This window comes from Rana temporaria, chromosome 1, assembly GCF_905171775.1.
Source record: "Rana temporaria chromosome 1, aRanTem1.1, whole genome shotgun sequence".
Classification (NCBI taxonomy): domain Eukaryota; kingdom Metazoa; phylum Chordata; class Amphibia; order Anura; family Ranidae; genus Rana; species Rana temporaria.
The window spans coordinates 262,851,121-262,872,905 of record NC_053489.1 but is presented as its reverse complement, the minus strand read 5'-3'; the positions used below and the strand labels follow the sequence as shown (position 1 = coordinate 262,872,905).

The 21,785-nt window shown below is 43.2% G+C and overlaps 1 protein-coding gene across 1 annotated transcript in view; it reads right to left on the bottom strand.

The window, feature by feature from the left end:
- The window catches only part of LOC120941668 (hippocampus abundant transcript 1 protein-like), a 117,206-nt gene that overhangs the window by 25,421 nt on the left and 70,000 nt on the right, over nucleotides 1-21,785 (bottom strand). Inside the window, exons 4-6 of the mRNA XM_040355207.1 lie at nucleotides 12,090-12,217; nucleotides 5,248-5,362; nucleotides 2,036-2,254 (exon numbers count right to left, since the gene is read on the bottom strand). Coding sequence (XP_040211141.1) covers nucleotides 2,036-2,254; nucleotides 5,248-5,362; nucleotides 12,090-12,217 — 462 coding nt within the window. The remainder of the gene's footprint in view (nucleotides 1-2,035; nucleotides 2,255-5,247; nucleotides 5,363-12,089; nucleotides 12,218-21,785) is intronic.

Genomic DNA, 21,785 nt, shown 5'->3' with positions numbered 1-21,785 from the left:
AAGCAGGAGAATACACCATGGTCAATTATCTAGCTATGCTGGGAACCCAGTATGCTCTCCTCCAGTGATCAGACTTCTGACAACCCCCCACTCCGCATTTACTGGGAAGATCAGAATCCTAGCTCTCAGAGCTCCTTATGAAGCTGAGAACAGAGGGTTTTGTGATGACTTTTACAGAGGATTTATAATGTTTTTTTTATATATGTTCACAAATATTGTGCCTTTCATTTCTATTTTAAACTGAATGTGTTGCATTACAAGGTGGAGATTTACATGTACTTTAAAGCGGAGCTCCAACCAAAAGGGAAAGCTCCGCTTGTTTGCTTCCTCCGCTGTCATATTTGGCACCTTTCGGGTGAAAATGGGAACTGGTACCCGTTTTTAACCACGGCGAGGTCCCCCAGAAGTTCAGCCCCCCTCCTCCTTCCCCCGCCGCTGGGCCATTTACAAAGTGCAGCATGCTTCACGCATGCGCAGTAGGGAACAAGCTGTAAAGTCGCAAGGATTCACCCCTGTTTTCCTTTAGAAGAAATGGCGGCAGCATCAGCACCCAAGAGCCGACTGAAAAATTGGCTGGGGTACAGACATCGTGGGATCTTTGGACAGATACATTTTTACATTACAAATCAGCAGCTATTTTTTCGCAGGAAGGCTGGAGCTCCGCTTTAAGATCTTCTTATAGAGCAGGCATTTCCAAACATTCTAAACAAAGGGTTGGTTTATTGTCCTTCAGACTCTTGGAGGGCCGGACTTTGGCCAGCGGGAGTGGAAATTTTCCTGGCATCATTGTTAGTAAACATTTGGTATTAGGGGGAGGAATAGTGCCCCACTGCTGGTATCATAGGGAGGAATAGTGCTCTATTGGTTGTGTCAGTGGGAGAAATGGTGTCAGACTGCAGAATAGTGTCTTGTATCAGTGGGAGGGATAGTGCCCCAAGGGCCGGATAAAGGCAAGCAAAGGGCCGCAGTTTGGAGACCACTGTTAGGCCCCATACACACGAGAGGATTTACCTGCGAATACGGTCCAGCGGACCGTTTCCGCGGATAAATCCTCTCAAGGATTTGTGCGGATTTCTATGCGATGGAGTGTACTCACCATCGCATTGAAATCCGCGCCGAAATCCTCTGGCGATGACGTGTCGTGTCGTCGCCGCGATCCTGTCATATAAGGAATTCCATGCATGCGTCGAATCATTACGACGCATGCGGGGGATCCCTTCGGACGGATGGATCCCGTGAGTCTATACAGACCAGCGGATCCATCCGTTGGGATGGATTCCAGCAGATAGATTTGTTTGGCATGTCAGCAAATATTTATCTGCTGGAATCCATCCCAGGGGAAAAATATCCGCGGAAAAAGATCCGCTGGAGTGTACACACCATAGGATCTATCCGCTGAAACCCATTCGCTGGGATTTTTCAGCGGATGGACTCTATCGTGTGTATATAAACTATACACTAAATAGTTTATCTCTGTAGCCAAGTGCAATCTCCTACTTTATCCACATTTAGGTAATCCTTGAAAACTCATCTCTTCAGGGAAAGGTACAGCACCTCTGCCTAACTAAATTGTACGTTCTACATCAACTCATCCAAACAGTTATTACCTTTTTACACCACTCGCCATTATATCATAAGATCTCACAAGCAGGGTCCTCTTCACCCTCAAATCTTAAAATTTATTGCAACTGTACTCTCTCCCTTTTTTTATTGTAAAGTGCTATGCGAGATATAAATCCATAATAATCACTGTAGGTAAATGCAGTTTTTGGCACGTTAAATCATTCTGCAGCATATTTGCACTGGGCCCCCTGTATTGCTAAAGATAAAGTTTTTCCTTTGGAAAGCACAAGGTACTGTACTGTACATTTACATACATGTTGTACTGTACATGTTGGGGAGAACAAACACAGTCTCCCAATATATTTCCCTTTTAATATAAACTATTTATTAAAGAATCACAGCCCACTTCTGACGTCCATAACCTATATTACATGACTTCTTACAAAGGTTATCAAAAGGAGCATGAACTTACAGAAAAAGGGTCAGCTTGTTCCCAGGAAATTGGCGTTTCCCAGAAGCTAGGTCTCATTTTGTCACGTAGCGATTCTGGAACGACCAACAAGATGAAGCAGATATCTAGCAGTGCCACCACAGTGGCAAGGAGAACTACTAAATTATCACCATAGAACGTAGATATGTAGGCTCCAATTGCTGGGCTGGTGACCAGACTTGCTGCAAATGTAGCGGACACCTTTTGATAGGAAAAAACACATTAATGTAACTGGTGTTGCTCACATTGCTGTTCAAGTTCATTTAAACAAAACACAACATGTACAACAGTGGATCATGCAAGGCAAGTGAAGCACATCTAATATTGGTAATTTTTGGAGTACCATTGAAAACAATTTTTTTAAGTATATTAACCCCTTCCCGACCGCCGCATGTACATATACGTCGGCAGAATGGCACGTACAGGCACATTGGCGTACCTGTACGTCCCTGCCTAGACGTGGGTCGGGGGTCCAAACGGGACCCCCCCCGCGACTTGCGGCGGTCGGGTCCCCTCGGGGAGCGATCCGGGACGACGGCGCGGCTATTTGTTTATAGCCGCTCCGTCGCGATCGCTCCCCGGAGCTGAAGAACGGGGAGAACCGTGTGTAAACACGGCTTCCCCGTGCTTCACTATGGCGCTTCATCGATCGAGTGATCCCTTTTATAGGGAGACTCGATCAATGACGTCATTCCTACAGCCACACCCCCCTACAGTTGTAAACACACACACAGTGTACACCAAATCCTACAGCGCCACCTGTGGTTAACTCCCAAACTGCAACTGTCATTTTCACAATAAAGAATGCAATTTAAATGCATTTTTTGCTGTGAAAATGACAAAAATCCCAAAAATGTGTCAAAATTGTCCGAAGTGTCCGCCATAATGTCGGTCACGAAAAAAAACGCTGATCGCCGCCATTAGTAGTAAAAAAAAAAAAAAAATTAATAAAAATGCAATAAAACTATCCCCTATTTTGTAAACGCTATAAATTTTGCGCAAACCAATCGATAAACGCTTATTGCGATTTTTTTTTACCAAAAATAGGTAGAAGAATACGTATCGCCCTAAACCGAGGAAAAAAACATTTTTATATATGTTTTTGGGGGATATTTATTATAGCAAAAAGTAAAATATATTGAATTTTTTTCAAAATTGTCGCTCTATTTTTGTTTATAGCGCAAAAAATAAAAACCGCCGAGGTGATCAAATACCACCAAAAGAAAGCTCTATTTGTGGGGAAAAAAGGACGCCAATTTTGTTTGGGAGCCACGTCGCACGACCGCGCAATTGTCTGTTAAAGCGACGCAGTCCCAAACTGTAAAAACACCTTGGGTCTTTAGGCAGCAATATGGTCCGGGGCTTAAGTGGTTAAAGTATATTTTCAATAATACTGTTTGGCACCTGCAGGGTTTTTCAGCTAAGAACCAACACCACATGGAACATGAGAAAAAAAAAAAGGGATTAAAAAAAATTATATATATATATTTTGCATTAAAATCAAATTTTCCTGTATGGTCACAGCTATGACATAAAAGTGAGGAGTTCCGTATAGGACATGTACAGCTGGGGGCCTTTTGCTACTCCAACTTAGACCATTGTTGTGGAGGCTTTTACTACTCCCACTGACAACAATGCTAGAGGGGCTTTAATACTCACATTAAAGTTGTAAAAAACAAAACTGCAAAACAAAAGGCATAATGAGCTAGTATCCATCGCATACTAGCTCATTATGAATACTTGCCTTAGATCGAATCTGTTGCAGCGGTCCCCGCACACCGCTGTATCTGGCGACAAGTCTCCCGGCGTTATTTTCAGGTTAGCGGGCTCCGGCGCTGGATCGGCGGTGACGTCACACCGGCACATGAGCTGCCGGTCACAGCACGGCTACTAAAGAAATGGCATGAGCGAGCCATTTCTTCAATGCGCATTGTGCCGATGATGTCGGCATATTCGGATACAGTGAATGTCTTCTAAACTGTGCAAGTTTAGGAGACATTCATGGCACCAACAGATAAGCCGTATTATAGGCTTAACTGTAGTAAAAAGTGGTGTAACAAGGTTTACAACAGTGGGTCATTTTTTTTACTCCCACTGACCTCTCCCCCCAAAGCATTTTTTTTACTCCTACAGTGTGACAGAGACTACTGGCTTTTTGTTTAAAAAGTTTGGGGACCCCTGTCCTAAATGCAAAACAAACCTTTTATTTCTCAATAACTGAAGCACAAATTCTTTAAAAAAGGGTTTTAATAAACTGATTAGTACCTTCTTAACCACTTGAGCCTCGGAAGGTTTTACCCCGTTCATGACCAGGCCATTTTTTGCTATTCAGCACTGTGCTTCTTTATCTGGCAAATGTGTGGTCATGCAAGATTAATATTTTTTCACACAAATACAGCTTTCTTTTGGTGGTATTTAATGAGCACTGTTTATTTTTTTATGATAAAAATCCAAAAAAGAGCAACAATTAAGATATTTTCATCTGTAAATGAAACATATCCAATAATAAAAAAAAAAATCAAATTTCTTTATAAATTTTAGGCAAAAAAGTATTCTGCTACATGTCTGGTAAAAAAAAATCCCAATAAGTGTATATTAATTGGTTTGTGCAAAAGTTATAGCGTCTGCAAACTATGATGTGTATATATATATATATACACACTGGCCTCAATGGCAACAATAAGCAACTTATAGTGGGACTATGATAGTGTGGCGGGCAAGCTGGCTCTGGCTGGGAGGAGTACTGACATCAATAGTGACACCAATAGAGTGATCAGTGACAATACTGTACATGGTCACTGTACTGATGACACTGGCTGGGAAGGGGTTAACATCTAGGGGCAATCAAAAGGGTTAACTGTGTGCCCAACAATGTGTGCAGTTTTTACTTTGCCATCTCAGTTTTTCACCCTGCTCTGTAGAGAGAAAAAACAGACAGATCCATGTTCCCTGTACACAGAGTTATGTGTGTGATTGGCCAAAATAATTGGCTGAAATCAGCTGCCAATCTCGTGCTGTGTACATTCAAAAGAAAGAGCGCAATGTACAGGTACATTGCCCGGCCAGGAGCTGCCGCCCGTTCGCAGTACAACTACTGTGGGCTGGTGGCAAGTGGTTAATTTCTAGCGCTTCTATCTTTTATTACACATGCACAGTAGTAGGTTTGTCTAAAATATAACTTTTATTAAACTTACCAGACCATATGCTGTACTTCGCTCATGTTCCTGTGTTATATCCGCAACATAGGCAAAAATAACAGAAAATGTCACAGAGAAAGCTCCAGAAACTGATATCATAGCAAAGTACCACCTGCAACCAAGAAAGAACATCACTGACAAATTCCATCTTTCACTATTGTACAGATATTGGTTCTGCAATCCTATTTTTTTTACATTTAGGGTTAGCTTCACCAATATCACAGTTCCAATTTAAATCTTGGCTGGCATGCACCTGAACATATTACGCAACTTTAAATTTTGACGTAAATTATTTTGTTTTAAAGGCAGAAGTTTTATTTATCTTATTGCATGAAGATAAAAAGCCTTCTGTATGCAGCTGCCCCAGCACCCCTCTAATACTTACCCAAGCCCCATCTCTGTCGAGCAATGTCCACGAATGTCTCAGCCGTCCAAGATTCTCCTTCCTAATTGGCCGAGACACAGCAGCGGCCCCATTGGCTCCCGCAGCTGCCAATAAAAGTCAGCTAGCCAATCAGGGGAGATAGGGGGTGGGGCTCAGTGTCTGAATGTAGACACAGAGCTGTGACTCTGCTCAGGTGCCCCCATAGCAAGCTGCTTGCTGTGGAGGCACTGAAAAAGGAAGGAGGGAGGGGCCAGGAGCAGTGAAGAGGCACCTGAGAAGAGGAGGGCTGCTCTCTGCATATCCACTGCAACAGAGCAGGTAGAATGTAACATTTGTGTTTGTTTTTTTTTATAGGGAAAAAAAACACAAGCCTTTACAAATCACTTTAATATCAGGCATGCACAGTGTAAGGATTTTTTTTTAACATCTTATTCCCTTGAAAATGGAAGATGATGTTGCTGCATTGGTCCCCCAGCGTCTCTGCACCGAGAACCGAGCCATCAAACGTCGTTGATGGCTTGGTTCTCCCAACTCCCCGAGCAGAGAGCTGCTGCCTATTAATCAGCAGCTCTCCTGCTCTGCTCCTCCACACTCACTGGTGCGCTGAGATATGGAGCGGCGTGGAGTGGCCGTCTCAGCGGCTCGTTGAGAGGTTAAGATGGCCATCAGTCCAGGCAACTGGTGGATCCAGAGTCGGGATGACGTGGTGCCTGGACTTTTCTGTGTGACGTCAGCGTCACACTTCAGACCGCTCTATGCTGAAAACGGGTCACAGGAGTGCAAAACGAAATAAGCTCAATAATGGCATGCAATGCCAAGCTGCGGTTTCCAAAGCGAGCAAAGTCCTTTCTTGTATTAAGAGAGGTATGGACTCCAGAGAGAGATATCATTTTGCCCCTGTACAAATCATTAGTAAGACCTCATCTGGAATATGCAGTTCAGTTTTGGGCACCAGTTCTCAAAAAGGATATCGGAGAACTGGAGAAAGTGCAGAGAAGGGCAACCAAACTGATAAGAGGCATGGAGGAGCTCAGCTATGAGGAAAGATTAGAAGAACAAAATGTATTCACTCTTGAGAAGAGGAGAATAAGGGGGGGGATATGATCAACATGTACAAATATATAAGGGGTCCAAAAAAGGGAACTTGGTGTTGAGTTATTCACTTTACGGTCAAATCTGAGGACAAGGGGGCACTCTTTACGTCTAGAGGAAAAGAGATTTCATCTCCAAATACGGAAAGGTTTCTTCACAGTAAGAGCTGTGAAAATGTGGAACAGACTCCCTCCAGACGTGGTTCTGGCCAGCTCAGTCGATTGCTTTAAGAAAGGCCTGGATACTTTCCTAAATGTACAGAATATAACCGAGTACTAAGATTTGTAGGTAAAGTTGATCCAGGGTAAATCCGATTGCCTCTCGGGGGATCAGGAAGGAATTTTTTGCCCTGCTGTAGCAAATTGGATCATGCTCTGCTGGGGTTTTTTGCCTTCCTCTGGATCAACTGTGGGTATGGAGTTGGGTGTATGGGATTGTACTGTGTTTTTTATTTTGTTTGTTTATTTTTTTGTAGTTGAACTGGATGGACTTGTGTCTTTTTTCAACCTGACTAACTATGTAACTATGATCCATAGGAGAAGCCCAGCCAAATGAGGTCAGGCTGGACTTCTCCTTTAAGGGGGTACATCCTTCCTGGGCTCAAGTGGGTAAAGTGTTATTCCGGGCTGGCAGGTAAATATATGGTAGAAATAAATGAACAGTTTGATTTGCCAAAACTGATGGTGCTATATAAATCCTGAATAATAATAAAAAAGAGTCAGCTAGATGACCATGATTTCCAGCTCAGTACTGCAGCTTCTTATGCCACCTCCCTGTATCCAGCCTGTTTCTTGGACAACAGAGAATTACCCCCTCCACCCATCAAATGAGCAAGACCGGTGACCCAGGAACCTGCCAAATCAGAAAAAAAAGAAAAAGAGTGACTCTTCGTGCTAATCAGTTTGGTAGAGCTGTGTGAACAAGAACCACAAACCAGATTACACAGTGTACATGCATTTAACCATGTATTATACTTTCTGGAGTTCCATTGTAAGTACTTTCATAATTTTTTTTTATAAAAAAGGAACACTTTGCTAGTATGCTTATCTGGATAATCGGCTCTATTACACTGCTATTGCTTGGCCCAAAATACAGAGATTAAATTAGATAAATGCCACATTATGAGCAACTGATAGCACAACTACGTTCATAACTTCACAACATTTCCATTGGCCAATTACTTATAACTAAAATGACTCCAGATTAAATGAATAGGCCAAGCAGATGTTTTTTTCTTTTCATTTTAACTTGTAAATGCTGCTGCTCTGAGCATACTGTTCCATGCGCATGTACAAAGCACTGAGAAAGCATTTAGCATCTTTTTCGAACGTCATGAAAACACCCGTCAGGGTGGAGAACTGAACACAAAACAAACTGGTAATAAACCCAGAACTAAAATATTCTACTTGTATTGCAGCTTACCAATCATTAGAAGCTGTGGCTGCATTCTTTTGTTTTAGATTTTATTCCTCTGTTTTCACCTGGTGATCTAGCTAGTAACAGTTCCTGTTCTATGGTGCCTCCACTTTGGATGAAGGAGCACAGGGGCACCTTTGGGCAACAAAAATGTTAGTCTTTGGGGAGGGAAAGGCAGTGTTAAATGTACTAGCAAGTTTAGATGAACTAACAGATGAACCAACATACTCCAGATAACACTTTTTAACCACTTGCCGACCAGCTCACGCCGATATACGCCGGCAAAGTGCCACGTTCCCGAAAAACAACGTATAGGTACCCAATCGCGGCCATGAGAGCCAGAATGAGGATTTGTGTGTGTAAACACACAAATCCCTGTTCTGTCAGGGAAGAGGAGACATATAGTTTTGTTCCTAGTAAGTAGGAACAGCGATATGTCTCCTCTCCCAGTCAGTCCTATCCTCAAACAGTTAGAAACACTAACTAGGGAACACACATTTAGCCCCTTGATCGCCCTCTAGTGTTAACCCCTTCCCTGCCATTGACATTTACATAGTAATATATTTATTATGTATAAATGTCAACGGTCCCAAAAATGTGTCAAAAGTGTCCGCTGTAATGACCCCCATTCACTCCCATAGTTTGTAGCCATTACTAGTAAAAAAATATATACAGTCCTGATCAAAAGTTTAAGACCACTTGGAAAATGGCAAAAAATCATATTTTACATTGTTGGATCTTAACAAGGTTCCAAGTAGAGCTTCAACTTGCAACAAGAAGAAATGAGAGTGAGACAAAACATTTTTTGAGCATACAATTAATTGAAGACGAATAAACTGAAACAGGCTGTTTTTCAGCTGATCAAAAGTTTAGGACCACACCTCCAAAAAAAAAACTAAATCCCCCCCAAAACAGAAATCCAACTTCCAAACATGAACTCAGTAATGAGTAGCTCCGCCGTTATTGTTGATCACTTCAAAAATTTGTTTCGGCATGCTTGATGGAAGCGTTTCCATGAGGTGAGTGGGAACATTTCTCCAAGTGGTGAAGACAGCCGCACGGAGGCCATCTACTGTCTGGAATTGTTGTCCATTTTTGTAAACTTCCCTTGCCATCCATCCCCAAAGGTTCATAATTGGATTTAGATCAGGGGAACACGCAGGATGGGCCAAAAGAGTGATGTTATTCTCCTGGAAGAAGTCCCTTGTCCTGCAGGCATTGTGTACTGTAGCGTTGTCCTATTGAAAATCCCAGTCGTTACCACACAGACTAGGGCCCTCAGTCATGAGGAATGATCTCTGCAACATCTGGACATAGGCAGCGGCTGTTTGACGCCCCTGCACTTCCTGAAGCTCCATTGTTCCACTAAAGGAAAAAGCACCCCAGACCATTATGGCGCCCCCTCCACTGTGGCGCGTAGAAAACATCTCAGGTGGGATCTGCTTGTCATGCCAGTAACGTTGGAAACCATCAGGACCATCAAGGTTACACTTTTTCTCATCAGAGAATAAAACTTTCTTCCACCTTTGAATTTCCCATGTTTGGTGCTCTCTTGCAAAGTCCAAACGAGCAGTTCTGTGGCGTTCAAGGAGACAAGGTTTTTGAAGACTTTTTTGTTTTTGAAGCCCTTCAGTCTCAGATGCTGTCTGATGGTTATGGGGCTGCAGTCAGCACCAGTAAGGGCCTGAATTTGGGTCGAGGATCGTCCAGTGTCTTGATGAGAGACCCTGCTTACGCAGTTCAGCAACCCGACCACGTTCAAAAAGGGAGAGTTTTTTTGTCTTTGCCATCACAACGTGTGACTACCTGACAGAAGATGACAATGAATCCACATCTTTGCACAGATTTAGCCTTTTAAAGGCATGTGGTCCTAAACCTTTGATCAGCTGAAAAACAGCCTGTTTCAGTTTAATTGTTATTTTCAATTAATTGAATGCTCAAAAAATGTTTTGTCTCACTCTTATGTCTTCTTGTTGCATGTTGAAGTTCTACTTGGAACCTTGTTACGATCCAACAATGTAAAATATGATTTTTTGCCATTTTTCAAGTGGTCTTAAACTTTTGATCAGGACTGTATAATAATAATAATAATAATAATAATAAATAAAAATGCCATAAATCTTTCCCATAGTTTGTAGACGCTATAGACGTGCAAACCAATCATAAAGACATCTTTTTGCAGGTAAAAAATAAAAATAAAGTCCATTTATAGCATTTAAAAAAAAACAGGAGCTTTGGAAGAATTACACCGGTGATCAGCAGATCGTGGTGCAATTTCAGGCTCCTACACACTGCCTACAGATCTGTTGCCCGTACCTGTGTACAGGCTGTTACTGCAGAGCTGTAGGCAGTGTGAACTACAGAAGACCTGACTGGCGCACCTGCAGTTCATTTCAACTACAAATACATCTGCCACGAAAAGCAAGCCATTTTTAAAAAGGTGACAGCAGGGGGTTGGGGGCGTATTGCAGCAAACGCAAACAGAAAATTATTTTTCTTTTTGGGATAAGCGTTTTACATAAAAAATAAAAAAAAACACAAGCTGACCGTTGCAAGCACCCCTGTCAGTGGTAAATGGTTTGTCTTAAACCTAACTGCTACATCTGCAGGAGAGCATGTTTTGTTAAAAGACATGCATCCTGGCTAGATCACCAGGTGAAAATAACGGAAAGAAAGCTGAAAAAGAAAGACTAATTTAGTTACCACATCTAAGCTGCAACATAATAAATGTTTGCTTTGGGATTCTTTATCACTTTAAATACATTTACAAAGATGCTTAAAAAAATGTGCCATCTGATTTGTTAGCTTTTTTGGCTCTATAGTAAGCAGAGTTCCATTCATTTAATGTCCAAGCTCCCCTCCTAAACATGAAGGTCATTGTAGGGTCTACATTGCAGCCTCTAAATTACAGATGACATAAAAAATGAAGTCACAGTATGAAGTAAATCGTGTGTTGAGTCCTGATGAAAGCAGTTACTGAAGTTTTAAAATAGTATAAAGTTATACAGCTTTAAACAAACATTAACAGACTTCAGCAGAAATTACAGTATATACACAAGTATAAGCCGAGGCACCAAATTTTACCACAAAAAACTGGGAAAACGTATTGACTCGAGTATAAGCCTAAGGTGTCCATGTGCATGCCTCACTGTGCCCATGACTAGACTGACATTTAACATGGGAGTCTATGGAAGGGGTGCCTGGCTTTGAAAGATCTGTGCTTCCCAGCCGTAGGTCCTCCAGACAAACTTTGCACACTTGTAGAGGAGAAATGGGGATACATGTGTGCCAAGTTCCGGAAAGGCCAGTACCAGGTCCCCAAAGTCACCGGAGAAATTACCGTTTAACATGGGAGTCTATGGAAGGGTGCCCAAGTTTAAAAAAAAAAAAAAAAAAAAAAAATCGGACAAACTTTGCACACTTGTAGAGGAAGAGTGGGGCTACATGTGTGCCAAGTGGGGTACAGGGGACCTACAGTCGGCCGGTACCGCATCCCCAAAGTCCGGGAGATCTGGCGCAAAGTATAAGCCGGTGGTGGGGGGGGGGGGGGGGGGGGTGGACTTCAGCACAAAAAAAGTGCTGAAAAACTTGGCTTATACGGTAATTCCACATCCACATTAGGCCAATTTGGCATGCGATTTGATATGTCAAATCACATGCCAAAACAAAGCCTATTGCCGGCAATGGCACCATGCGACTTTGCGGCGCTGTACCGATTCCCAATGCACTACTTTTGGCGACTTCAGAGGCGATTTTCAATAGACATCTGTGTATGAACCCGCACAGATGTCGGACTGAAATGCCGGTTTTGAAATTGTGCGAGTTCAGCTGAACTCTCATGATTTCAAAGCTGTCCTCAGGGTGAACGCGGGCTGGGAAATCTTCAGCTAATTAAGTGCAATAGGGAAAACGTGTTTATTCTCAAAAAGTAAAGCTGGCTACTTACCATGGGCTTATCCTCATTAATGGGATAGGGGCACACGTAAAGAAAACCGTTACAAGTAGGAAAGACTTTCTCCCATAAACATCAGATAAAGCACCAATGAGAGGAGCACACATAAATGATAAGAAGCCCTGCAGGAAAAAAAGAGAGAGACAGTATAAATATGAATCCATGAAAACAAATATATATATATATATTATATTAATATACACAAACACACACACACAGTGGTACCTCGTTTCATGAACTTAATTCGTAAAACTAATCATAACATATGGAGTTTCTCAAGGTAGGTATACTTTAATACGGTATCTGCTTAATGACATTGACAGTGCAACAAACCCCATTCCTATGCCAAACCCCATTTTCTAGTTTTTAAGTATTGTCTAGAATAGGACTTTTTTTTTTTTTATGTCCCCAGGAGAACATTTGCTTCACTTCATGTACTAGTGACATCCGTCACGAGGAGGAGAAAATAAATGATCTTAATAATCTAAAGACAGCAATAAAAAAAATTCAGTAAGTTATCCCATTTCTATCTAAAACTTAATCTGCAACCATACCACCAAGTGTCTCATAAAAATGATGGTGCTGGATATTTGTAATGTTTCTGTAAAATTACAGAAGGTCTAGTCAAAGATATGTTTTAAAAGAGGCACAGAGCTACTTCAGACCAAAATATGCTATTAGCCCATTGAAGGCAAGACCCCAGTTTAAGGAACGATTCCCCAATTCACAAATAGCATACACATTACAGGGTTTTAAACCAACCCTACTCTGCTTTAATGGAGTTCATGTCACTCGGCTCAAACTAGTATGCAACTCGTATAGGATGGCATTTTCAACCACAGATTTCGGAGACAAGTTGTTAGATTTATGACATATTTCCTTTCAGATGAACTTCAGAGTTAACCGACAAAACAGGTTCTGCTGATGTGGCACCCAATAATGTTCATGAACATCTAAATTACTACCATTAAACGTGGACAGTAATGTCAGTACACATCATCAATGCATTCTTGTGCATCATGCTGACTGCTAGCCATCACACCCATCAATACGGTATGACATATAGGAAAGATTCTCTACTACTTTACAGGATTCATACGCACAAACAAGCGTAAGAAGCGGCAGCAGCCAGAACCAAAAAACAGACATTGACTTCTTTAGGCTGCATTCACAATTGAACGTCGCGTTTTTTTCGAGCGTTTGTATGCGTGGTAGAATACAATGTTATTTAAGTGTTTTTAAGCGTTAACATTTTTAATTGCCAATAGAGAAAAATATACTCTGTCTCATCATTTGTGAATGAATGAATGACTTGTATAGCGCTACAAATGCGAACTGAATCGCCTCTAGGTGCTTTTTCCTGCCAGTGTCTGCTTGGCTGGTGCGGTCATTTTACCCCGTAGGATCTCGACACGCTTGGGACACACAGTCAGTCATACACACAGATATACATATATATACTGGGCCAATTTGGACAAGATCCAATTTACCTACCAGCATGTCTTTGGAGTGTGGGAGGAAACCGGAGTACCCGGAGGAAACCCACACAGGCACAGGGAGAACATGCAAACTCCAGGCAGATGGTGTCGTGGTTGGGGATTCAAACCAGTGACCCTTTTGCTGCTAGGCGAAAGTGCTACTCACTACACCACTGTGCTGCCCCTGTTGTAGGGTTGTCCCGATACCGATACTAGTATCGGTACCGATACCAAGCATTTGCCCGAGTACTTGTACTCAGGCAAATGCTCCTGATGCTTCACCCGATACTTGTACTGTCAGCGGTGATCAGTGCATGGGGAAGTTACAAGCACCGATCACCGCTGTGTAGATTTAAAAGTAATTTCTCCGCTTCCCCCCCCCCCACACGCGGCTTTCAGCTGCTTTAAAATCAGCGGCGATCGGTGCTTGTAACTCCCCCACACACGATCACCGCTGACTGTCCCGTGTACTCCTCTAGCCCCCCTCCGTTTTGCTGCAGTCTCCCTCCCTCCATGTTCCACGCCGTGTTTCTCTCTCCCTCCGTGTCCCCCCCCCCGTGTTTCTCTCTCTCCCTCCGTGTCCCCCCCTTGTTTCTCTCTCCCTCCGTGCATCCCTCCGTGCTCCTCTTCCACCCCCTGGAACTGTCAGGATAGAGAGCGGGGTAGGAGCCGGTAAATCCGGCTCCTTTCTGCTCCGAATGGACACAGTCAGTGATCACTGACTCTGTCCATTCACATAACTGAAACATTGTAAACTGTGATTACAATGTGTCAGTTTATGAATGAAGAGAAGACGCTGTCTTCACTCCATTCATTTTCAGTGCAGCTGATGCTGCTGAGAAAGGGACTGGGAAATCTGTGTCCCTAGTCCCTTTCTCTGTCTCAAAGGGGAGATGTCAGAGGTCTGTTAAGACCCCTGATATCTCACCAAAGCCTCCCCAACAGGGCTGATAAAATAAAAAATAAAAAAATAAAAAAATTATTGTAGGAAATAAAAAATACCCCCCCCCCCCTTAAAAAAAAAAAGAAAGCATTATAAATAAAAAAAAATAAAAAAAAAGTAAAAATTAAAAACAAATTGTTAGGGATAAAAAAAAAAAAAAAAAAAAAAATGCTGTCACATGAGATTAAAAAAAAAGTATCGGTATTCAGTATCGGCGAGTACTTGAAAAAAAGTATTGGTGCTTGTACTCGGTCTTAAAAAAGTGGTATCGGGACCACCCTAATTTTGTTGCCATTTTTTTCAAACGTCGCGTCCCATTCAATGCAATGGAACCGTTCTAATAGGAGCGACGCAAGTCGCTCCGACTTAAAAAAAGGTTCTTGCACGACTTCGGGGGCGGCCTGCATTGACTTCTATACAGAAGTAGTTTTGCAGGTCGCCTCTGAAGTCGTCTTCAGGACGACTTGCAGAGTCGCCCCCAAAGTCGTGCCGTGGAAGTGTGAACCGGCTCTTAGGGTTGGAGTTCAATTTTTTTTTTATGTATTTTATTATGAATGTATTTTTTATTTGTATTTAATTTTTGCATTTGAGCAAACGCTCAAAATTGCACGAAAAAGCTCAAAAACCATCAAATGAAGAATTTGTATGCATTTCTATCGAACAAAAACACAGAAACCAACCTGCCCGATTTAAGCTGCAAAAAAAAGCTCCAGCACTTTGAGCTTAAGGAGTCTGGCTTCAGGTGATTTGTAGTGGAGAAGTGAACCATCGCGCCATAGACAATAATTGATTTTTGGAGCTTCAAGCTGCAAAATTTTGAGATGTGAATGGGACCTTAATGTGGAACTCAATTTTTAAGGTAAATATAAAAACACACCCTTTAATTAAGTCGTATAATCGTCATTTATTATATATGTTTGAAAATAACCTAGTATAACTGCCGGGAATCTATCTTCACATTATCTTCCCATAATCCCCTACAGAACAGAATCTAAAGGGGTAGTTGTGGCATTACAAGGTCCAGCTTTACAGACATCCTTTTCATGCACTGATAGATGGAGGTGTAGGGAGGAAGAAGAACCAAGATAGGATCTCTGCAGAGAGATACACATAAAACATAATTTAGGTGTTAAAAGGATAATTTCATCTTTTCAGAAAAATAAATGCACATTTTGTGCAGATACAAAAAACGTGCATTTTTTTTTCTTTTGCAGGAGCCTGTTAAGCATTGCAGATCTCTGATGCTCCTGCAGACCTGTCAGTGTATAGGCTCATACCTTGTATGAAGAAGCCAATACACGCTGACAGGAAGAATGAATGAACTACCACAGTGCTGTAGTAGTTCATTGAAAACTACAAGCCGACAGCCACAAAGGCTGCTGCCTGGACCTAGTAGTTTTCCATTCACAGAGTGCCATAAATGAGTGACGTGGCCAGGTGGGCAGAGCCCCGCACTTTTTTTGACAGCTAGCGGGTGGTAAAGAACCCCCTGCTAACTGGCACAGTGGGGATCGTGGATGTACGGGGCCGGAACATTCATAGCATTTGTTACACCCCAAATAGGCGAACTTATCCTTTAAATCGTTTTCAAAAATGGTAAGTTGGAGAAATTATTTGCATTCTTGTTTACAGTTCTGCATACACAAACGTATATACATCAGTAAAGTTAGACGGGAACAAAATCCAGCCACAGCAGGGAGGAAAATGCAGATAGGACTCAAAGATCTCATTTTGAGAAGCATTCTGATAGCAGCAGTTTCAGATTCTCTAGCAGCACACAGAACAGGCTGATTGGATTCAGTTCTCACAAGAGATACTTGACTGGAAAATGGCCAACTGCACTAGACCAGATGTCTGTCTTAAAGATACATTGCCTGTTAGAATAGAATACTCAAACCAGACAGTCATTATCAGTGCTTAGTCTCTCCATCACATTCTAGAAATGTAAATGAATGGCAGAGCGAATGTCTAAGGCTGATGAAAACAGAAGCAAATATATTCAGTAAAAGCAACAAGTAAAAGCTGTGTTGCTTACAGAAGAAAGGAAACAGTACAGTGCAATACTGAGAGACAAAAACCATTCTAGTGCACAGGAAATTTGTTCGAGAATTCCATTTCTAATCTTCACAGGAAAAAGTAGCTTGAATCCAATTTAGCTAAAGACAACTACAGGCACTTTCCTGCTTTTTCTAAACATAAGCTTACATGGATTCTAGAGCTGTCAGGCCAACTCAAAATTTAGGGCAAAGTTAAAGTGGTTGTTAAGCTGCTAACATTTATGCATCATCAGCGCTGTTTCCTATTGCAGTGTCCCCCTCTGTGTGCGATTTATAAAAACAAAAAAATACTGTAAATACCTTTCACAGCAGCGATCACATGACCGGCTGGCTCTCTCCTCCTTTTCAAATCACACAAGGGGGGGGGGGGCACTGCAAAAGGGGACAGCACTGACAGTGTATAAATGTTAGTGTTATTAACCACTTAAGCCCCGGACCATTATGCAGCTAAAGGACCTGGCCCCTTTTTGCGATTCGGCACTGGGTCGCTTACTGACAATTGCGCGGTCGTGCGACGTGGCTCCCAAACAAAATTGGCGTCCTTTTTTTCCCCACAAATTGAGCTTTATTTTGGTGGTATTTGATCACCTTTGTGGTTTTTATTTTTTGCGCTATAAACAAAAATAGAGCAAAAATTCAATATTTTTTACTTTTTGCTATAATAAATATCCCCAAAAAAGATAAAAAAAAAACAAAAAAAAAAAAACACATTTTCCCCTTAGTTTAGGCCGATACGTATTCTTCTACCTATTTTTGGTAAAAAAAAAAATTGCAATAAGCGTTTATTGATTGGTTTGCGCAAAATGTATAGCGTCTAACAAATAGGGGATAGTTTTATTGCATTTTTATTAATACATTTTTTTTTCTAGTAATGGCGGCGATCAGCGAATTTTATCGTGACTGCCACATTATGGCGGACGCATCGGACACTTGACACTATTTTGGGATTATTGTAATTTTTACAGCGAGCAATGCTATAAAAATGCACCGGTTACTGTAAAAAGGACAATGGCAGTGAAGGAGTTAACCAGGAGGGGGCGCTGAAGGGTTAAGTGTGCCCAAAGGGAGTGATTCTTACTGTGGGGGAGGGGGGGCGTGGCTGTGCGTGTGACGTCACTGATCGTCGTTCCCTATGACAGGGAACAGACGATCAGAGACAGCCACACTAGGAAGCACGGGGAGAGGTTTGTGTACACTTACCTCTCCCTGTTCTTCCTCTCTGTGACCCGATTGCGGGACACCAGTGGCGATCGGGTCCGCCTATCCCGGGTGGATGGTCACAGAGCTGAGGACCGGGTCGCGAGTGTGGCGCCGGCGGGGCGCGACCCACGGCTGGGCTCTGAAATGGGACATACATGTACGTCCTTGTGCCCAGCCGTGCCATTCTGCAGACGTATATATGCGTGCAGCGGTCCTAAAGCAGCAGGAGGTAGTGGGGGGGCAATATCACTAGCCAATAGACCGGGGAGGCGACGACACAGGAGACAGAGGTACGTAAACTGACCATGGTGCCGGGGGTCAGCAGCCATGATACACCAGTGGTCAGCACAAGCACTGTACTGTATAACATGCTTTAAAGGAGCAGGATCCATTTTTGGGGGGGGGGGGGGTTAACAAATGCTTTAACATTCACACAGTAACACAGGGTTGGGCAAATCCCAGTGGGCAGGGCAGCTATGAAGCACCACCTGCCAGCATAGTAAAGGTAATGGTCAGTTTTGTTGTCTTCCATTTCATCTGATACCACTAGGCTGCGCCTGGAAGTTAAATGACTGATGCGCAACATGGGAAGTCTGCATACATGGTTCTCCCGGAACAAATTAGCTGAGGGCTCTGCCTGTCTCTGCCTACCAGCCTCACACAGGGTAGAATTAATGAGCCACACTCTTAGAATGAATGGGAGAAGTCTGTACTGTACATGCAGGAAGCTGTAGGCATTGTAAGTCTAAGTCTAAGTCTCAGTCTCACAGGCATCCTAGCTCCCAATACTGGCAATGATCTCCAGTGACGTAGCTCTAAATCTGTGGCCTAGTTTTTTTTCATGGGGGGGAGGGGTGTATATCTGCATTTTCCTGCAGAACATTATGTGAATCACACACTGCACTGACAACTAAACCAATACGGATTGCCCCAATACACTTGTTTATGGCTTATTCTTTGCTAGAAACACTGTAAAGGGCTTCCCGTGTAGATATGGAGATTTTTTAGATACTTAATATCTGATATTATTAGTTACGATATCTGGGCACCATTAGGCTCCATTCACACCTGAGCATACTGGAATTGCGCATTTCTGCACACGACTCCAGAACCGGGCAAAACACGGGGCGCATTTGCGATGCCATTATTTCCCAATGGAACCCCAAACGCGTCAAAACATGCTAAAAAAGAGGCAAAAAAAAAAACAAATGCAGCCAAACACTCTTGGCTCAGTGGCAAGATTTGATACATGAGCCTCTTCAGAGCGGCGCGATGCCCACTTAAATGAATGGTGCCGCTCCAAAAACTTGCCACAAAAAAAACAAAGAAAAGCTAAAATAAAAATGCAGTGCAGCAGCTGTCGCTGCACTACGCTTAGGTGTGAATGGAGCCTTACTGTCACAGTATAACCAGCTTAAAAGAGAAGGTATTTACACGTCTCATTCTATGACATGACCTGTATGGTTATCCTGTCTGGTTGGGCCCCAAAGCTCTATTTCCATAAAAGCAATGGTTTCCACGCACTGCACTGACGTCCTGAAAGTGCAGTATGTAATTTAGAATAAATGGCTCTATAATGTTGACGCATTTCAAAAGGCAAAGGTTATACTTACCTACTCTGTGCAATGGTAATACACAGAGCAACCTCTTCTAGGGTCCCCCACAGGAGATCTTGCTTCCTTTTCATAGCAAGAGGCTTCTTCCTTTAGGGGGCAGACGTGGGCTCACTCCTGAGCTGGGCTGTGTGTGTCCACAGACACAGACAGTACAGCTTTGTCCTGGCCCCCCACTCTCTGCTCACAAGATTTAATTGACAATAGGATGGATTAAAGTCACAATTTCCTCTATAAGCCGATTTCCTGCTCTTGTGACTCTGCATTTTTCCCCAGCTCATTGTCTTCTTGGGCACTGGTCCCCTCACTGCCCCCATGAGTTTTTTGCCTCAGGAGCCTATGAGAGAGTGGACCAGTCACTGGACGTGTCGCCTCCATACACTATGAAATAGACGGCTGATTCATAGCTGCTGCTCGTCCCAGCTGTGAACACTTTCCCAAGACAAGCAATGGCAAAAGGAATGCAGAGGCTGATATGTTTCTCCTCCCTCTGCATTCCTCTCGTCATTGCTTGTCCTGGGAAAGTGTTTGCACCTGGGACAAATGGTAACTATGAATCAGCCGTTTCCTTCCTAGATGTTGTCCAATCGGCTGTGGCAGGAGAGGAGAGGGGCAGGTTGGTACTTAAAACTAGGGTTAGAAAGTCGAGTTACACTCTCAATGGCACTGAATTGCAAAGACAAGAATACAGACCAAGCCCATTTTGTGACGCGAGGAGCACTGCTCACAATCCAACGCACCCCCCCCCCCCTCCAAATCGTCCCAAATATAATGCTATGATGAGAATTTGCATTATCTATTATTACCATCTCTCCATAGGTTTGCTTGCCTCTGGCCCCCTGGAAGCACACTGATCTGACCTTTTTCCTTTTAGCACATATTATACAACCAATTGGATCACGGTTCAGTCACGCCTGAATAAGAACCATCCTCTAGGAACTGTAGAATTCATCTAAATACAGCTACTTTCAAGCTCTTTCTTCATGAAATTCTCCCCCATCGTTCCTTCACAGCCAACACAATCTTTGACATACCACCTCTCCAAATCAGTTCACTAAAAGTCACTGCACCATACAATGTCAAGGTCAAGAGCTCTCACCTTCTTGACACATCCACTCTTCTGACAAAAGATTCAGAGAATAAAGGGTATCCATAAATTCACCCTAGGAGGGTCAAGAGGTCTCAATGACCGCCGAGTCACCCCCAAAACTGCACTAAGTTGTTTTGAACGTACTTTTAAGCATTTGAGCATCTGTACGCACAATACATTCCTAGGGAAAAATAGGATTTTTTGTACTCACCGTAAAATCCTTTTCTCTGACGTCCATGGACGGACACAGCTCCTTAAGTCTTGACAAGTGGGTTATGTTCCCTGTTTACAGGAGAGGACTAGGCAGAAACATGTTAAATGGTTAAATACATGTTAAATTAACAGAGTTGAACAGCCCCGCCCAGGGGGCGGTCCCTCCAGACATAACCCTCCTCACTGCAGCATGCAGCCTCAGTTCGTAACAAGCAGTACAAACCTAAAAAGGAGGGGTGGGAGCTGTGTCCGTCCATGGACGTCAGAGAAAAGGATTTTACGGTGAGTACAAAAAATCCTATTTTCTCTTATCGTCCATGGACGGACACAGCTCCTTAAGTCTTGACAAGTGGGACGTCCCCAAGCAGTGTCAAAACGAGGGGTGGGAAATATATCAGTAAAACCAATTTTAACTTCACCCCAAAACAAGCAGAGCTCCTCAAACAGAGGAGATGCAACTTAAAACGGCCGCCTGCAAACGCTAGCGGGCGAAAGCATCATAAGATGCATTCACAGCAACCAGGACATTTTGAAAAACAAAAACGTGAACGGACGACCAAGTCGCCGCCCTGCACACCTGTGACACCGACGTATGAAGTCGGAAAAAACCTCGGAAGCACCAGGTGCCCTGGTCGAAAGTGCCGCGACCGGAACAAGGGGGGCCTGCCCCCTAAGAGCATAGGCCTGTATGACGGTCTGTCAGATCCACCGAGACAGGGTGGTCGACGAGACCGCCAGGCCCTTTGTGGGCCAGACACTGACACAAAAGAGGGTCAGATCTCCAAAACGGAGCCGTAGCAGGTAGATACACCCGCAAAGCGCGTATCACGCCTGAAGTATGAAAAGCAACCTCCGCAGGATGCGCCGGCCGAGGACAAAAAGGACGGACGTAACAATGCCCCTATTCAGGCGAAAGTCCGAGACCACCTTCGGAAGAAGGGAAGGTCGCGGGCGCACCACCACCTAATCCTTATGGAGGATCAAGCATGGCGGCTTGCAAGACAAGCCCGCCAGCTCAGAGACCCCTCTAAGGGAAGAAAAGGGCCACTTTTCGAGATAGTGTTAAGAGAAAATCTCTCTGAAGTTTCCAAAGGGA